The 18,584-nt window shown below is 53.4% G+C and overlaps 4 protein-coding genes across 7 annotated transcripts in view; 2 read left to right on the top strand and 2 right to left on the bottom strand.

The window, feature by feature from the left end:
* Positions 1-5,353, top strand: part of MTF1 (metal regulatory transcription factor 1) — a 45,244-nt gene extending 39,891 nt beyond the window's left edge. For all 3 annotated transcript variants that reach the window (XM_060626047.3, XM_060626050.3, XM_060626048.3), the window contains exon 11: positions 445-5,353. In XM_060626047.3, coding sequence (XP_060482030.1) covers positions 445-872 — 428 coding nt within the window. In that variant the 3' untranslated portion in view covers positions 873-5,353. The remainder of the gene's footprint in view (positions 1-444) is intronic.
* Positions 5,354-6,316: 963 nt separating this feature from the next.
* Positions 6,317-7,568, bottom strand: CC1H1orf122 (chromosome C1 C1orf122 homolog). Of its 2 annotated transcripts, none has more exons than XM_060626056.3 (3): positions 7,462-7,568; positions 7,035-7,236; positions 6,317-6,791 (listed from the first exon to the last, which is right to left on the bottom strand). In XM_060626056.3, exons 2-3 carry the CDS (start codon positions 7,080-7,082, stop codon positions 6,696-6,698), a joined length of 144 nt encoding a protein of 47 aa, XP_060482039.1. In that variant the 5' UTR covers positions 7,083-7,236; positions 7,462-7,568; the 3' UTR covers positions 6,317-6,695. The 2 variants fall into 2 exon arrangements, with proteins under 2 accessions (XP_060482039.1, XP_060482038.1); XM_060626055.3 differs by lacking the exon at positions 7,462-7,568 and adding an exon at positions 7,329-7,455.
* Positions 7,569-7,587: 19 nt separating this feature from the next.
* Positions 7,588-11,711, top strand: YRDC (yrdC N6-threonylcarbamoyltransferase domain containing). Its single transcript, XM_060626054.3, has 5 exons — positions 7,588-7,979; positions 8,577-8,691; positions 8,816-8,935; positions 10,355-10,497; positions 10,789-11,711. Exons 1-5 carry the CDS (start codon positions 7,588-7,590, stop codon positions 10,859-10,861), a joined length of 843 nt encoding a protein of 280 aa, XP_060482037.2. The 3' UTR covers positions 10,862-11,711.
* A 964-nt stretch (positions 11,712-12,675) lies between these two features.
* Positions 12,676-18,379, bottom strand: MANEAL (mannosidase endo-alpha like). Its single transcript, XM_078452066.2, has 4 exons — positions 17,668-18,379; positions 16,304-16,413; positions 15,361-15,437; positions 12,676-14,236 (listed from the first exon to the last, which is right to left on the bottom strand). Exons 1-4 carry the CDS (start codon positions 18,215-18,217, stop codon positions 13,600-13,602), a joined length of 1,374 nt encoding a protein of 457 aa, XP_078308192.1. The 5' UTR covers positions 18,218-18,379; the 3' UTR covers positions 12,676-13,599.
* Positions 18,380-18,584: the final 205 nt, after the last annotated feature.

Below are 18,584 nucleotides of genomic sequence, written 5' to 3' on the forward strand. Positions count from 1 at the left end.
TCGAGCGGAAGCCTGCTGGAATCACAGCCTGGCAGCCTGGCTGTGCGCTGGGTCTTCAGAAATAAGAGTAAGTTCTCTGGAAAAACAGCGCGGTCTGGGGAGTTCAGGCAGAAGGAAGAGCGCAAAGACCCGGAGGTTTGAAGAACATGTCAGAAAAAGGGAGGCATCTGCTGTAGCTGGCATGGAGGGTATAGGGGGGTTCGAACAGCCAGAAATGAGGCTGGAAAGACAGGGTCATCTAGATGGTGTGTGTGGCCAAGGAAAAGGGACTTTGCCTTGCAGGGGATGGGGAGTGTCAGGCAGAACAAAGTCTGGAGCATGGCATCCTCCCTTGCTGCCACTCCTGCTTCCGTGGCACTCAGGGCTCACCCACTCCGTATCCCCATCCGTCATGCCCCTGCCCTGCGGCTACTGGAGGAGCAGTCTCTCTTGCCTCTCTCGCAGGGAGCTCTGTACAGCAGATCGGCCTCAGTGTTCCCGTGATCATCATCAAGCAAGAGGAGGCGTGTCAGTGTCAGTGCGCGTGCCGGGACTCTGCCAAGGAGCGGGCGGCGGGCAGGAGGAAGGGCTGTTTTTCCCCATCCCCGGCAGAGCCGAGTCCCCAGCCTCCTGACGGGCCCAGCCTGAAGCTACCGTCGCAGACTTTTCCCTCACGTCCCGGTCCCTTGTCGTCCTCCTCCGCTGTACCCTCTTCCTGTGAGCAAGGCAGACAAGCAGAGACTCCTTCAGACCCTCAGACAGAAACGTTAAGTGCCATGGATATGTCAGAGTTTTTGTCCCTCCAGAGCCTGGACACCCCGTCCAATCTGATTCCCATCGAAGCACTACTGCAGGGGGAGGAGGAGATGGGGCTGACCAGCTTCTCCAAGTGAAAGGGCCGCATGCACTCACCTCTAGGAAAAGAGGGGGAGCGGAAGCGTAAGGTGCGGTGCCTGCCATCATGGGGGGTCAGCAGTTCGAAGGATGAAGAAATCTACTGTTTGAAATCCTCACCTTTCAGACGTATTTTCTTTAGTCATATCCCAGGAGCATCCATTTTAAGGAACTGATCTTTGGAAAAAAACAAAAACAAAAAAAAACAAAACAAAAAAAGCTAAGTTATAAATGAACTGTTTGGCTGCACTGTATGTCACTTTTGCTTATTGTCATGTGAACTTGGAAATTAAGGTTACTCGTATGCATAAACATTCGAAATGAAAGGGTGTGGCTTCCATCCGTGTGAGGCTGCCCATCACTGGCACTGGGGACTTTGTGGTCTGGGCAGTAGTGTTCAGCGTGGCGGGCGTTGCTTCTCCCCGTGCGTCTTTTGAGTCTGAGGCTGAAGCTTGCGAGGAAGGCGAGACCCTCGCTCCGTCAGAGGGGGGAGTGGCAAAGGCAGAGCAGACAGCTGCGAGCTGGACAGGGGTCGGGCCAGGTGGTCCTGTTGTTTGATCTTGGTGTCCGCAGAGCTCAGGGTGATGGCAGGTGGCGTCCTGCAGTCAGCTACAGCACAATGGGTAGTAAAAGCCTGGCCTGCGGCTGTGTCAGTGATGTCCCGTCTGCCGCGGCCCCAGGTGAGCTGGTGACCGCTGTCTGTCCCTGCCGTTTGCGGAGCTGGCTCCGGCAACAGTGTCACGGCGTTTGCCTTCCCTGTTCTTTCTATCTCTTGGTTGGTTGCCAGGCCCTGCAGATCACAGCGGACTTTCCTTGGGGAACATCCCTGTTTTGTCCTCGAGTGGACGTGTGGCTTGTGGCCAGTTGCCGGCTGGTGGTCTGCCTTCCTTTAATGGTATTCTCTTCCTCAGAGCAGAAGAGCTGCATTTTGCTTATCAGAAGGAAGTCATTGTTGGTGTTTTTTGAGGCGGCATGTAATTGGCAGGCCAGGTGTCCTGGTTCCAGGTTCTAGCCAGGCTTTTGGTTGCCCCTCCCATCTCCGCCTCTCACCCTCTGGATTTTGCATACAGTCTAGTACAGTGCAAAGAAGGATGTGACTTGCTCAGCTTAGTCACGTGATTTCTAAACAAATACACAAAAGCAAACAAAAACCACAAAACGATGATCTTCTACTCAGGGTAAAACAAAACAAAACAAAACAAAAAAAAAAAATCCCCCTTCCACCAAAAAGCCTGAAATGTTGCAATAAGTTCTCTCATTTGGAATGTTTCATTAAGTTGTGTTATGGGGAAAAAAATTTTTTTTGATTTGTGTATAGAATTATATCCATCTGTCTGCCTTTGGCTCCAAGTCATTGCCTCTTAAAATAAAACCTAAAATACAATTCACACTAAAATGGAAAGTTTCTCTCAACTGGCTATATTAATGTAGTCATGAGTGCTCACCGAGCCTCACTGAGCTCAGAAATGAGGCCTGGCCCACTGTCTGGACTAGGCCTCAGCCTCCAAGAGCCCCTTCCCTGCTTGAGCGGGGAACAGGGGTCCACAAACAGGACTGCTCTTCTGAGTCGACAATGTCAGGCAGAAAGCAGCCATAATTTTGCCTTCCTTTACCATTACCTAATGTAAAGAGATCTGCATGTGTCACTCTTCTGTTCTCTGAGCTATTTGTTACTCAGGGCCAGCCAAGACAGTATCCGGAGCTGATCATTTATCTGGGAGCCAGAGGCCCTGCCTTTGACAGAATTTCAGGGACACAATTGGACAAGAGGGCAGAGGTAGTCAGTGTTGTTACTGCCACGAGGAGAAAAGGGCTTTACCTGCAGGCAGCTGGTGGCTTCTCATTCTAGGAGTCTAGGCAGGAGAATCAATTTCTTTTTGACCTTCTGCACTCCCCTCCCCAAAAAGCTGATGGGTTCTCAGCAGAAGTTGATAAGGCAGGAGGCATCTTCTGTTTACCGCAGTGGGTTAATCTTCCTGGGAAACCAGTTGCTGAGCACGGTTTGTCCTTGGCCATCTCTGGATCTTACACCCAGAGGAAGCTCTGAGGCAGGAGCGGCGCTGTTTTCTCTACAGCTTCTGACAGAATGACATGATGGGGTCCCAAAGGTAGCTCACATCGGAGGGCACGAATGACCTCCCCAACATATCCATCCGAGGGGCACCCGAGATTCGGTTCCCTGGGAGCTGAAGTGGGAAACAGGAACCCAGAGAAAGCCATTGGAAGTGTCCGTGGTTTCGTTACTGCTTCTCTCGAGTTAATCAGGGCTGTACTCCTGTTGGGCATACCTAGGTCAGTGGCTTTTCTGCTCTCCAAAGATTGGGGGGTGATGAAGCAGCATCTTAACAACAGTATTTAGGCTGACAGATTTTTCTAGTTGAAGTATCTGCCTTTTGAGGGTGACTCAAAATGACAAGCGGGACTGTCCGAGCCAAGTAGCTTTTGAAAAATCAGGAATGTGCTTAAAATGCCAGTGAGTGGTTGTGAAGAGCAGGTTCACCCACAGGCCAGGCCGTCGTCTTCCCTTCCTCTTCCAGCGCTCTTCCCCCCACCCCATCCCCTCCCGCAAGCCTGGCCTCTTGTGCCAGGGATCTGGGAGGAGAGCGGGCCGCCGGCAAAAGTGGAGCTAGAACGGGCCTTCACGAAGAGTGCGTTTTCCAAACCCAGGCACGAACCTGTGGCGAGGTTTAGGGAAGGGCTACAGACTTCGGGCAGGTGAAACCAAGCTTTCTTTCTTCCCCTGGTAAGCTTGGCCATTGCCACCGTGTAGATGGATTCTTCCAGCTCCCACTAGCACATCTCCAGTTCCACTGCCCTTTGCAGGGTGTGGTCAGCACCAAGGACTGGAGTTCATGGACCTAGGAGGGGGTGGGAAACCGGCTGGCTCCCCCAAACTGCCTTAGCAGGGGGGTGGGACATTGAGGGAAGATGGCCCTGCCTCTCCTGGCAGGGTCTGGCAGCCTTGTGGGGCATCACCAGTTTGGTGACACGAGTTGGTGTCATTTATTCAATTCCACCCCTTCCCCCTTAGAAGGAGATCATGGTACAAAGCCCAGGAGGGGCCTTAAGGTGTGAAGACGTCTCTGGGTAGAAGCCAGGGACTTGTCTCCCCCACCTCTGGGAAAGTCAATAGATTGGAGTTCTACCTTCAGGGTCAAGGCAGTGGATTGATGGGGATAATGGAGGGTGGGTGGGTTTTCCTGAGAGACTTTGTATAATGCTGAATGTGTCCAGAGGGATGAGTTTGCAGAACCTCATATTGGTATATTAAAGAAATAATAAAATAAAAAAGCACTTTAGGTTATTTTATCTTTAACCCAATTGCTGCAATTTCTTTTGTGTATATATATATATACATATATATACTTTCCACAAAGTTTTATTTTTTGCTCAGAATGAAAAGTTAAATTGAGGTGTGAAAAGAAAAGCACTTACCTTGGTGCAATATGTGTAGCTTGACGGTCGTTGTCCCATGTGGCCCTGGCCTGGCAGCGTTTTTCCGCTCGATCAGCCCTGTACTGTGAGGCTGTCTATAGGGAAACACTATTATGCACTCTCAGCAACTGCTCTATCTATGCAAGCCTTCCCTGTGTGCCCGAGGGCGCCCCCTCAGGCTCTCTGAAGAACTGCGGGTCCTGTTTTCCTTTGCTGACTTGAGGCCCCGTTTTCATCACTTCTCGGTCCCTTGCCATCTTGCCCAGCCTTCACCATTACAAAGTGATGCCTGAAAGGAAGGAACAGGTTGTTCCTAGGTAGAACCTGGCACCTTCTAGACTTTTATATCTGTAATCATGTTTCATTGTCTTCAATCTTAGAGACTTCTCCGGAGTCACTGAAACCATTGGTTTGTGGAACTGCAACAGTATTGCTAGCGTTTACATTTTCCAATCAGAACTATGTTGGGGAGGTGGTGGTGGTAGTGGGGGAGCGGGCAACACGAGCCATTTCCCTACTGCTCCCCTCACCACCCGCCCATGTTGGCTCTCTAAGAAAAAAGGTCTCCAGCCTTCATTAAATCCAGTAAACAAAGCTGTTACTGATCTGCTTTATCGACTTCTCTTCCTTTCCCCACATTCCCCTCCTGTTCCCCCGAGCCCCCATTTTATCTTCAATTCTCAGGCTACTGTAGAATAGAGAAGTTTTGAAATACACTTCAGCCAAAGCAGAAGGATTTCCACAGATCAGTATGCAAATGGTTCTGTGACACAGATGGGAAATTGTCCATTCCCTAATACCGGGTGGCGGGGCGGGAGGCGACAAAGCTGAATCTTGCATATTTCTGGTTGGTAGTCAGTTTAGCCTGTTTCCTCTTGCATATTTTGGGGGGGGGGGGGACAGGGAGAGGGTCCCATGTTTCCTCTCATGCCCTTTGGGGAAGCTGATGATCACTGGGCATTTCTCACTGTTACTCCTGTTCCAGAGGTTCTCCTCAGTCTGCACTGAAAAATGCAAATTAAACTGGATCTTATGTCAGTGTGTACATAGTACAAGCTTTTTTACTGGAAGCAAAGTTTAAAACCACACACTGCCCTTTTGGTGGTGTGCCTGCTGGGCCAAAAATTGGGTGATAATGTAGTGTCACTTTCTCAGCTCAATGCAGTTTCTACTCTTTTTCTTATGGGAAAATTTTTCATAAAACCTTTTTTCACCAAAACCCAGGGGTGTTTTTTGCAATATCCTCGTTATCCTCATAGTGGTGCCAAGTCAGAGGCCTCTCTTGCCCTTCTCCCATGTCCTTATGCCTCCCCAGGGCGCTGTTTGATTCAACAGTCTACATCCTTTGCTGTGTTTTGGAGAATGTGGGGGTGGGGGGTCGGAGTTCAAGGTGGCTGTTCCCTTTCCCTGTGAACTCCTCCTAGTCCCTTTTGGGGAAGGTGGCTGGAAATAGGTTTTTGCTGAATCTCCGGCTCCCATCTCCTGGCCAGGAAAGGCAAGACCCACAGAGAGCCTTCTTTTTTGACACACACCAGTCATTGGCCGGAGGTCTTGGTGACAGTTTTTAAAATCTCAAATGGTTTTATTTGGATTGTGTAAAAGCCTATCAAATTTATTTAAGGGTGAAACATGGGAACAACGGACTTCCACTGAGCGATATGAAAACGTTACAGGTTCAGTACTTCCAAAGGAAGAAACCTCCAAACCCAAAAAAGAGTAAATATGAATTTGTATTTTTGAAGAATGTGAAATAATGGTGTTTGCTTAATTGCTCATTTTGTATAAACTTAATATTGTACTTTAAGATATCTGCTAAGAAGTGAAAATTTAACTTTTTGGAATTGAGAAAGCAATATTAAATACTAATGAAATCCTAATTAAATGCTTATTTAAATCTGGTAGTATCTGTGGCCTTTCTTCCCAACATTACCCATGGTTGACAATTTTCAACCACTTCCCCCCTCCCCAGCTGAGTCTCAGGGGACAGAAAGGAAAGGTCGGTCACCAGGAGAGTCTGCAGGTTTCCTTTTAATCAAGGCTCTGCTAAAAGTGTTTGGTGGGGCTAGGAGCCCCCAAAGCATGAAATGGACATGTAACACCACCTGGATCCCCCAAAGCAGGTCAGACCACTCTGGAGAGCACTGCTGGTCTGCCCAAATCCGGGTCATCAGACTGGGTATTCCTTGGCTACATTTCAAAGCTCAGCACTGCCTTCAGCCAGGATGAAGTGGGAGTGAAACCCAGCTGCTAGCAGAGCGGCCACCCCAGGCCGAGAGCCAAGTACCAGCCACTGCTGGTGAAGACTGGCCCCTTTATTGAAGGGGGTTGTTCAGAGTCCAGCCACCAGCCCCGGGAGGGAGAGAAGTCAGGGCGCCCATCAGGGATGGTCAGGGCTCCGCAGCTCCATCGCCAGCATCCTTTGGAAAGCCACCTCGGGCGGAGACAGCTGGCTGGGGAGGCGCTCCGGCTTTGGCTGAGACGTTCTGGTTGGAACAGAAAGGAAAAGTGAGGCTGGGAGGAAAGGCCTTGGATTAGGCCCCGCAAGGATATGGCCACTTGGCATTCGGCTAGCACTTAACTTTTTCAAAGCCTCTCGCCCAGATGAAAGGAGGCTGGGGGTAAGGCGGTGGGGACACTCTTCCACCCTCCAGGGGAAGCTAGGGCTTAGCAAGTCCAGCCACGGGGCAGTCCCCACCTCCCAGGCCCAGCCCGGGGTGGGCACTGACCCCGCCACCAGCCGGCTCCGGGCGCCGGCGGCCCAGCTGCCGCAGCATCTCCTCGCAGGCGGCGATGGTGTCCAGGAGCTGCCGCTGCCGCTGCTCCACCGCGTCCAGCAGCTGCTGGGCGCGCTCATCCCGGGGCGGCTGCGGGGGTGGCCTCCCGCCGAGCCCCAGCCCCGCCTTCCCACGGTCCACGCCGGCAGCCTCCCTGCCCGGGAGAGAGCGACAGACACACGGTCAGGGCCGAAGCTCGCGCGGGGTCCGAGCCCCTTCCCCCCGCCCCGACGGGCCCCCTCTCACCCCCGTGACCAGTCTGAGCCCGGGCCCCATTCCATCTCCGCCTGCGCGGCCCGACCACCGCCCCCCTTTCGGCCGCCCCCCTCCCCAGCGCTGCGCTAGGGCTCCGCAAGGCTGCGCCCCGCCCCGTCCCCACCGGTCTCCTTCAAGCCTCCTGGGGGTCGCGGTCCCTTTAAGGTGCCCGGCGTGGAGGTGGGGCCGAGCTTCCCCGTCCGGAAGCTGACTGGGCGCGTCACTTCCTCCCGGAAGTGGGCCCGGGCGGATGTCTCCCGCGCGTCCGTGCAGGGGGCTGAGGGCCGCGGTGGCTGCCAGCGTGGGGTTGAGCGAGGGGCCGGGGGGCTCCGCCCGGAGGGGCCGCCTCCTGCGCCCACCGAGCCCCGCTCCGGCGGCGCCGGGGGCCCGGCTGTTGCGGCTCCCGGGGAGCGGGGCCGTGCGGGCCGCAAGCCCGGAGCGCGCCGGCTGGACCGAGGCGCTGCGGGCCGCCGTGGCCGAGCTGCGCGCCGGCGCCGTGGTGGCCGTCCCCACCGACACGCTGTACGGCCTGGCCTGCTCGGCGAGCTGCTCGGCGGCACTGGGAGCTGTGTATCGCCTCAAGGGCCGCAGTGAGGCCAAGCCGCTGGCCGTCTGCCTGGGCCGCGTGGCCGACGTCTACAGGTGAGGCCGCCCCGACCCGGCCCCGCTGAGGGCGGCACCGCGGGAGGGGCTTCCGGTGACAGGCTTGGGAGACTGAGGCGCAGAGAGCGGGAGGGGCTTGTCCAGGCTCACCCAGGAATCCGGAACTGGAAATGTGTATCGAGCACTTAACGTCTTCCAGTGTCTGAACGAGATGCTGGGGCGCCGCGATGAACGAGGCAGTCAGGGTCCTTATTCTCCTGGCGCTTTTGTGATAATGGCGGGGGGCGGGTGGGGGGGGGGGCAGGGGAGGGACGCCCATGGTTTAAAAAAAAAAAAAAAGAAACAAACACGACAGCTTAATTTAGTAGGGGCGGGGGATGCCTTGAAGAAAATGAAACATGGAGCGTGATAACGGTGCAGCTGTTGTAGCCTCAGAGACCAGAGGCATGTGGGCCCCAAACCGGGAGTGCTCCTCTGGAGCCCAGCGTCTCAAACTCTCAGGGAGGTGAAGAGGGAATACAGACGGATCTCATCGTAGTCCCAAGAGTCCCCTTTTCTAGATCTGTCCATAGTCTGGAATAGGACCAGCAGCGACCCTTCATTCTTGGATGGATCTGTGTCCCCTCTGTTTTCCAGGTATTGCCATGTGAGAGTACCCGAGGGGCTCCTGAAAGACTTATTACCAGGACCAGTGACCCTGGTGTTGGAACGCTCTGAGGAGCTTAATAAGGATCTAAACCCGTTTACTCCTGTGAGTCAGATTTGCTTTTCTTGTGTCCCCAGACTCCTGCCATCTGGCTTTCACTAGGATCCAGGCCAGACTCACTCCCCACCCATCTCACCCTTTTTGATGATCCTCTCCCCTTGCTTTATAGCTCGTAGGCATCCGGATTCCTGACCATGCCTTCATACAGGATTTGGCTCAGGTGTTTGGGGGTCCACTTGCTCTCACCAGTGCCAACCTCAGCTCCCAGGCCAGTTCTCTGAACGTGGAGGTAAGAGCTACCCAGTCCTCCCTGCAGAAACATCACCAGCCCAAACAGATTCCTCTGAATCCGTGGGGTTGATGGTTCACTGGAATGACCTGCAAGAGACACCCATTTGTTCTAATGGTGGGAAGTCGGCCTGGTTGGCAGGGGTGGGGTGGGGGTGAGGGGATCAAATTAAAGGATCTTGAAAAGGTTTCATTAAAAAGTCTGAGAGGTGAGGGGGAGAATTGCTCTTTTCTTCCTATTGTGTTTTTAGTAATCAGAAATATTACGGTAAGTGTGATTTTTTTTTTTTCCTCCCCCATTTTTTTGATGGTAGCAGTTTGAAAATGTCGTTAGGCAATAAGCCTTTACATTAGTGCTGTAAAGAAAGTTAAGGCTCTGAAAGGTTGTGTCACTTGTCCCAGGACTCCTGACCCTGTTCTTTTACCTGGGCCGATAGCCATGTCAAAGAAAGGATTATCCTAATCCTGCCTTGACTGCATGGCTTTAGAACAAATGAGAACACACAGAAATGCCACCACACGTTTTTTTTCCTACAGAACTTAAATATAAAACATAGCAAAGTACTGGGGTTTCCCAAGCCCAGACCTAAAGAGAGTGCGGTCAGGGGCCTTAGAGAGTGAGGGTGAGAGGTCAGCATCCTTTCTTATTCTGGGACTGCAGGCTTTACCTGGTCCCCGTGGCTGTGCCCGAGGCAGTGGGGGTGGGGGTATTCTTGGCTTGTCCGCAAACATTTGACCCAACCAACACAGTAGCTGGTAGTTAAGACCCTCCGTCCCAAATGCCCAGGCCTAGCCACCACTGCAGCATTTTCGTGAGTGGTAGTGCTGGGGAGAATGGGTGATGCTCTAACCCAGTTAACAGTTCAATCCACAGATTTTGGAGGGGCATCCTTCCCGTGGCCCCTTAAGGATTGAGTGCTGGTGGCATGCACGTGAGAATCCACCTGTCTTCCTCTCCGTACCCTTACCCTGCTGATCCTGAGATCCAGAATCAGAGTGTCCTGGATAAAGTCACTTGAATGTGGTGACATAGAAATTTGGGCGGAAGCTCAGGGTAGACCGCCACGTCTTTGGACACCCACCTAGGTAGGACTCCAGTCATTGTATTTATACATCCCCAACAGAAGCTCTGTGTGGCATCTCCTCTTGGCACAGAAAGAGTTTCTCTGAGTTTTAGGTGTTACTTGAGGCACCGACCTAGGAGGGCTTCACACCTCACAGGATGCCGTATCCCAGGCGCTAAGGCAGTGTCCTTGGCACAGGTGACCTTCACTGCGTGAGGTTCCTTTCCCTGCTTAGAGGAGGATGCCTCCTGTTTTAGAAGTGTGCGGTCTTTGCTTTCTTATGAACGCTGGGTGCAGTGTGACGTCATGGCAGATGCCAGAGGTAGCGTCCGTGGTCTTCCTCTCCTTCTTCTCAGGAGTTCCAGGACCTCTGGCCTCAGCTGTCTCTGATCATTGATGGGGGACCAATTGGGGATGGCCAGAGCTCTGAGTATCGCCTGGGCTCAACTGTGGTTGACTTATCTGTACCTGGAAAGTTTGGCATCATCCGCCCAGGCTGGTGAGTCTTTGCTGTGGCATGGGGATAGAATTGGAGGGGGGTTGGAAGGTGCAAAAAAAAAAAAAAAAGTCCTCAGCAGAATAAAGGTTGTCACTCCTATCTTGTCCCGAGGGGAATGAGCAGGTTTGAAGAACTGGCGGATGGAGGTGGAGACTAAGTTTGCCAGTGTTTGCTGGCTTTTTCAGATTTCAAAGGATTCATCAATGATCTATTGAAGAGCTGATCACCATGCTCTGGTGGGCTCAGGGTTTTGAGGAGTCAGACTTTAACTGCCCTCCATTTCCTCCTCAGTGCCCTGGAGAGAACTACAGCCATCCTCCAGCAGAAGTACGGGCTGCTCCCCTCACACGGATCCTGCTCGTGAATCTCGGGAAGAGGGAGGGCCCGAGGACTCGTGCTGGACACTGTGTGTCTGTTCGCTGGTGACTAGCAAGGCCTCATTCACAGAGGCCACGGGGGCCACAGCATCACTAGTCTGACGCTTTCAGGCAGTGTGTCCCTCTGAACCCTGTAGACCAGGCCCCAGAAGCTGCTGATTTTGTCTCACACTGGTGGGGGAGGTCATATTTATGAACTGTACTTTCATATCAGCCAAAAGCTGACTAGACACTTTATTTGAGCACATTCCTAGGATGGCCTTGTCCCAATAAGTTTCTTCTTAAAAGATAAGTTTGAAACATTGAAAGAACAGACTTGGAATCTAGTCAGAGCCTCCCCTCTGGTGGGTGGTGGCTTTTAAGGTCCAGATCAGCCAGTGCACCAGCTGGTGCTGTTGGAACGTCTCAAGTGACCAAAGGCATGTGTTTCTGCACCTGAAGCTGGAACCAGATTAGGATAAAGGTTGTTGAGCCACGGGCCACACACTGTTTCCTCTGAACCAGTGAGGCCGGTGTATGGTGTGCTGTGATGCCAGGAAGAGTCATCATTTTGGGCAAGTTGTGGGAAGTGAGCTCAGTTGGCAAGGGGTGGGGGCGGGGAGGTCCAAATTAGAGAATACTAGAAAGCAAATCTCTACTATTTCTGTCAGCCAGTGGCTTTTTTCTTATTTATTCATAAAATAAATTATAACGAATTATACCTATAACACTTTTATTTGAATCCAGTGTCTACTCAGCAGCCTGCATCTTTATTCATGTGAATACCAAGTGTTAAACAGTTATTCTTGGGTATTTGAACCTTGTTTTTCATTAATAGAAAATGTTTTGTAAATAGTTTATTTTTCTTCTTTTGAATTATTTCCATAGGGGAGGATTACTGGGTCAGAGCGTACGAACATTATTCTGGTTCTTTTTTTTTTTTTTTTTTTTTTTTTTTTTTTTTTTTTTTTTAATTTTTTTTTTCAACGTTTTTTATTTATTTTTGGGACAGAGAGAGACAGAGCATGAACGGGGGAGGGGCAGAGAGAGAGGGAGACACAGAATCGGAAACAGGCTCCAGGCTCTGAGCCATCAGCCCAGAGCCTGACGCGGGGCTCGAACTCACAGACCGCGAGATCATGACCTGGCTGAAGTCGGACGCTTAACCGACTGCGCCACCCAGGCGCCCCTATTCTGGTTCTTGATACAGATTCACCTTCAAAAGAACTGATCAAGCTGCCTTGCCATCAGCAACGAATGAGACTTGCTGCTTCAGGCCCCTGGCCTGGCTGTACTTTTAGAATTTTCCAAATCGTGTATGTGGGAATGAAGCCTCCTAGTTTCTCCCTTCTGTAACTTACTACAGGTCACCATCCAACCCTTTTCACCTGTCCTGATCTGCTCCATCCATCGGTGCCATTCAGTATCCATGACCTAACTGGAGCCGGGGGTCCTGTGGTAATCCATAGGCCTGCTTCTTCCCCTCTTGCACCTTGCACCCCATTCCCAGTACTGGGATTCAGTCTTGAGCCCATAAAGTAACGCACATATTTCCAAGTAGCTCCTAAGTCTTGCCAAGGAGGTGTCCCGGGGTCTACTTTGAGGGCCCCTACAATTATAGCACATTAGTTTATTTGTAAATAAGCACTAGTTTGTTACATATCCCCTCTAAAAATCGTGTTTGAACTTCTCATTTCTTAAGCAAACTCACTCTTCGTTGTGCCAATGCTGGCCAGCCGATCCCCACGTGTCAGGTTGTCACGGAATTTGAGGGCGGGCTCAGAATTCAGGAAGTCTTGAAGAGAGCAAAAAGAATGCTTACTTGAGAATACCACGTCGTATTTAATTGATACAAATCACAGTAGCACTGAAAATGGCTCGGCTGAGTGGGCCTCATTCAGTTTAGGCAGCTAAAGGGAGGCGGGGGGTGGGGGGTCCTAGTCCTCTCCCTGGAGCTAAATGGTCATCTGGGGAAATGGAGGCTCTGGAGCACAGAGGTATTTTCTTAGAGGAAAAAGAACAACTCCCAGCGCTGGGTAAAACTGCAGAAAGAAACTGTGCTCAGGCACTAGCTACAAGGCCACACCAAAGAAGGAAAGCTGGATCCTGTAAGCTTCTGGAAGAAAAAGGACCTTTTCAGGTCAAGTTCCTCCCTAGCGCCTAGCACATAGTAAGGTGCTCAAGTAGTGTGTGTTGAATGAATGAATGAGTGCTCAGGGGTATTTCCTGATCATTGGGTTCAGGAGTCTACCGGGAAGAGCGTCAATCTAGAATTTCCCTTTTGGGAAGCTTCAAATCCGGTTCCCTAACTTAGAGAAGACAGGTGCTGTGGGAGGAAGGCTGAAGAGGAAGCAGGGCATGTGCTAGCCCCGAGCCCTGGTCCCTCCGAAGAGCAGTCACCTGGTGGCTCCGCTGCACACCAACCTGCTGAGTTCCAAGCGAGGAGGGACTATTTTAAAGTGTCGGGACAGGATATGGAGCTGCCCTGGGCTAAATCCAGTCACCCGCCAGCCTCTGTGGTTCCCTCTGGAACCCTGCCTTGTTTCCTGTCACCGCAGAGCACCCGGCACCACCTGCCCAAGGAACAAGCTCTGTTCCACGTGGGGCCAGGCTTGACGGCCCACCCAGAGGCGGCCCGCCATTGACTTGGAGACCGGCGAGTGCCCATGACCTCAGCTGAGCCCCACGCAGGGACACCTTCTGGTGAGGCCAGGACGTTGGCACCTCGTGGCCGTCGGCAGGCTCCTCACATCAGCCACTGCTCCTTCTCTTTGATGAAGTGCTCTGCCCAGCGGCGAGTCAGCTCCAGGTACAGGTTGGGCTGGTGAGGCAGGTAGTCCAAATACAGACGTGTTGGCGTCTTCTTGGGAATGGCCTTCTCGATCTGGGTGCCCTCATGCCACTCATTGAAGGAGGTGATGGAGACAATCTCGGGCCTCACCGTCAGGGCTGCCTGCAGGGCTGTCTCATAGTACTTGCCATTGACCCTGTTCCGAGTATTGTGGTTATTCCAGGGCCGGATGCTGGTGTCAATGTAGCCAGGCCCCACGCTGGGGATGAACATGAGGTTGTTGGCATCACAAAAGTTCTTCACAGCTTTCCAGTTCTGATGGGAGGAGCCGAAGGAGAAACCATTGGAGGCAAAGTAGGTATACATGCCATCAAATCCGGCAGCCAGGATGTCGTGGGTGTGGCCCTCCTCCACCAGCAGGGCTATGAAGACCCCATCATAGGGGGTGTTGCGGATGGAGTGGGGCCCATTGGGTGTCAGGAGGTGAGCCCAGGCCTCAGGGGACGTCAGGTATGAGTCGTAGATATAAAAGAGTGGGAGGCTCTTGCCCATGCTGTTCTTATAGCGGTAAAATGCACCATGGGAGCCATACCTGAGGAGCAAGAGGGAGAAGAACTTGACTTGGCCGCCTAAGAGGGGCAGCTAGTACAGTTGTAGGACAAGCCATGGGTTAGATCTTTCCTGATGCCCAAGTGCAATTTTGGATCCAGCCAGGCCCCACAGTTGGCGTCATCATGCCTCTAAGCAAGAACCCAGTCTTCCACCCCCCACCCGTCCCCAGCCTCAGAGATCCTGTATTCAGGCCTCACTGCCTTGCCCTCCACCATGCCACCCCCCGTCTTTCATCTATACTGCAGCAACAGCCCCCTAACCGGTCTCCAGTCTCCCACTGCTGGCTCCCTACAATCCACTCTCTTTAATCACATTTGATTGCTCTTAGTACTGAGACCTGTAAGGCCCCCTCCTACTTGATCTGGCCCTGCCCACCTCCGTCCCTGCTGTAACCCCATCTCTACACACCAGCTACACTGGCCTTTTATTCTGCCATCAGGCTTGTCCCATCATGGGCCTTTGGATCTGAGAGCCCTCTGCCTGGAATCTTCTGCCTGCTCCAGATCTCTGAAGAGCTGACTCTTCCTTCAGGTGTTAGCTCACATGTCATTTCCTCAGAGAGGTTCCCTTGACCACTCTTTCTAAAGTATAGCACCCATCCTCAGGCATGCTCTCTAACACAATATGCTGCTTTATTCTTTCTTAATTGCTTTTTCAGAGTATGGGTCACAATTTGATCTTTCATGTGTAACCGCTGTGCGCTTCACTGCCTCAACACACTGGAATGTAAATTTTGCTAGTTCCTGCCCATTACCATACAACCGGGGCTTAGGACAGTGCCTGGACACCTGAAGGCACTCAACTGTTTTCTGAATAAGGGGATGATACATGCAAACGCTGTACAAGCTACTTTCACATATATTAACTCACATAACTCTCACAAGACTCAAAGGTTCAGAGGCTTGCATCAGATCACAGATTAGAGGCTGCTGCATCAAAACTCAAACCCAAGTTGCTGACTCCAAGGCCCGGTACTGTCTACTGTGAAGTAGCTGCTGAGGACACAAGCATTCTGCCCTTGTGTGCCTTGACCTACCTTTCTAAACCTTCAGTCCCACCCCCGTTTTGATCCCCACCAGAATCCAGGCCCCATAGCAGCCTTACGTGTCAATGATGTACTTGATGTTGTCATGCAGAGTGACGTCATCCCGGCCCTTATAGGGTTGGATGTGGAAGGCCACCTGCCACAGACAGAGGAGATACCGGTCAGGTGAGTATCTGCCCAGGGGCCATAATCTATAAGGCTCATGCTCCCCTAAGGCTTGGAGGAGAGGGCCCAACAACTGTAGGCATAATAGAGATAAAAGCAGCCACTGCCCTCAGGGCCAAGAAAACGGGCAAGAAGCTTGCCCACCTCCCACAGCAGGACATCTGGGAACCATTTGGATGGGCTGTGACTGAATGGCTAATAGGTTTAAAGCTCACATGCCAGTTCCACATGATTGGCATTAGCTGCTTGAAACCCTGGGAAGAAGGATGCTGAATGAAGCTGCATTGATGGACAGAGATGCTATGATCTGTTAAACATGTCAGTGATGGGCTCAGGAGTGGGGCTCCTCTCTGCCGTTTATCTTCCTTCGCCACCGAAGAGGGGAATGACTTATTTGGTTCATTTGAAGAAATTAACTGGACATGCTTCACTCAGCTCATTCATTCCTCTTGAAAGCGCGCCTGCCTGCCAAGAACATGGGTTGTACTCTACGCCTTGAGGCCCAGCATTGCCTCCCACTAGGGGTCTGAGGCTGGAGTTGAGTTTCTGGGCGCATTTGGGTCCTTGCCTGCCCTCTATCCAGAGTCAGGCTCTCCAACCTAACTTCTATCTGATATTTATTGAGTCCCCCATTTCTCCTATATTTAGTTTTCCCCATTTTTCCCCATAATTCAAGAAAATAAGAGTGACACGGGCTATTTCGTAGAGCCCCACCCCCAACACCACACTTGCTGTGTATTTGCCATACTTAGGCTAATGCCAAGAACTAACCCTGCGGGCAGAGAGGGGGAAATCTGAATGGGCCAAAGAGCACCTGACCTCTTCTTGGAGACTCACCTGGATGTTGTGCTGATGGGCGGTGTCGAGAATGGCGGGCACCAGGTCATCTGAGGGTTCCCCGTTATCATCAGCCATGCCAGGTGGGTACCAGGACAGGACCAGGACGCCTGAGACACAACACAGAAGCTACTTCAGAGACACAGAGTACCCATGCGACGCAGATGTGTTTCCTCACAAGCCATCTCCAACTGCAAAATGGTTTCTGCCTGAAACCTTGAGCGGGGCTCTGGCAGGCCAGGTTTACTTCCTGCAGATCAGATCCCAGAGCCTAGCGTCCTGGAGCTGTCCACGCCCGCGGTGCTGAAGCGAGGCGGCAGCGGGAACCTTTGCGCACCAGGCCGAGAAGGAGCCTGACAAAAGCCTGAGTAGGACTCGGCTTTCTCTTGCATTCCCAAGGAGTAGAACAAAGGGAAATGGGTGCATAACACCACACCCATCTGGAGGCCACAGTCCTGTCTCTGGAGGAAAGGGGCACATCTAAGGTCCCGCGGGGAGAAGAGTCCCAAGCCGAGGTCATCTTATCCTTCCCACAGGAAATAACGTTTGTCTCGACCATCGGCCTCTCTAGACTGTAAGATCCTGAGGGATGGCCTCTGTGTTATTTATCTGTGAATGCCTCCCATCATTGTCTCTGGCATTCAATTTCTCCCCATTCATTAGCCATCTCTAGATAAATTGAAATGTGTTGTAAAATCCAGCAGAATTCAGTGACAAAATCTGAAAGAAATGAGCCTCCCCACTAGAACCTGCCTACAAAAGAGGCTCCCAGGAACCTCTTTTCAAGCAGAGTACTTGATGAAAAGCTGCTGCCCGACCCCCCCCCCCCCCCCGCCCCACTGCAAACAGAGCAGGGTCCATCATACAACATGGGCAAACTTTCTGCAGCCAGCAAAAACAGGAAGGGCTGCTGCCCTACCCCTGTATCTTGTGTGAAAGCTGAAGCCATCCCAGGCGTGACTCCGCTGAACCTCACTCCTGCAGGGCCAGGATACCCAGGCCTCACTTACCCAAGACTAGAAGCCCAAGAGACAGGAAGACTCTTGCTCCCTCTCTTTGCTGTCCCTTCTTGGGACAGCTCGGAGCAAATGCCTTCTTCCACTGGCCCTCCCAGCAGCTCTGCCCTACGAAAGGGCCCTGTTGTAAGGGGTCAGAAGGCAGAGTAGGGGGAGACCTAATACTAGAAGGTGGGGGCGGCGCCGCGTGGTAAGCGCTGAATGAAAGTAGAAGGGAGGGAGTAAGAAGCCAGACAGAAGAGTGAGTGGGACCAGAGGCTCGGTGACAGGACCAGTGGGAGTTGTGGCGTGGAAACGAGGAAGGGCGAGGCTGGGGGACAGGGCCGCCCGGGGGTGGGGGGAACTCACCGATAGCGGCTTCCTTAAGCTGGGTCATGTGCTCCCGCAGCACGTCGGGGTCCCGAGAACTGTAGGGCCCCAGCTCCGGGTAGAAACTGGAGCCCAAGTCGTCGGGAGGACTATGGCGGCCGCGGGGGTAGCTGGCCGAGATCTTGGGGTCCCAGTGCGGCACCATGACGTGGTCCCAGTGAATGTAGTGGCCTTCGCGCCGCGGACTCCCGTACCAGGAGTAGTAGAAGGCGTGCAGGTCCGAGTAGACGCGCAGACTCTGCCCAGGGGCGGGCTCGGCCTCCGCGGGGGCCGGGCCCGGGGGGCTGCCCGGGCCGGCAGTGCGGGGCGGTGGAGGCGGAGGCGGCGGCGCGGCGGGGGCGGCCGGGGCCCGGGCGGCGGGCGCGGGGACTCCCTCCGGGCGTCGCTCAAAGGGCGCCAGCTCCAGGCCCGGGCCCAGCGCCGGCAGTCCGTCCGGAGCCTTGAGCGTGCGCAGACCCATGAGCGTGCCGAAGGCGAAAAGCAGCACCAGGAACAGCGCGATGCAGGCGCGGCGCCGCCGCCGGGCCATGGCGGCCCCTGCGCTCCCCGTGGCCCGCCCGGCTACCTCCCCGCGCGCCGCGCCATGGCTGCCCGCCCGGCTCCCGCGCGTCGTGCAGCCCGCGCGCGTCCCAGGGAGACGGCGACGCCGAGCACCGAGCGCGGCGTGGGCGGCTCCCGGCCTCTCCCCCGCAGTGCGGGCGGGCCCGGCACACTGAGAATGCAGGCGGCGCAGACCAAGTGGTCAGGAGTCGAGGGGGAACTGGACGCGAAGAGTGGCAGAACTGCGAGTGCCCTGGGCCAAAGGAGCAGGGGCCTAATCGGGTGGCGTGGCTCACGAAGCACTCGTCTCCCTTCGGCCCGGGCCAGCAGCGTAGAGGCACCTGGCGGAGGAAAGG

This window comes from Panthera onca, chromosome C1 (assembly GCF_046562875.1).
Source record: "Panthera onca isolate mPanOnc1 chromosome C1, mPanOnc1 haplotype 2, whole genome shotgun sequence".
Lineage (NCBI taxonomy): Eukaryota > Metazoa > Chordata > Mammalia > Carnivora > Felidae > Panthera > Panthera onca.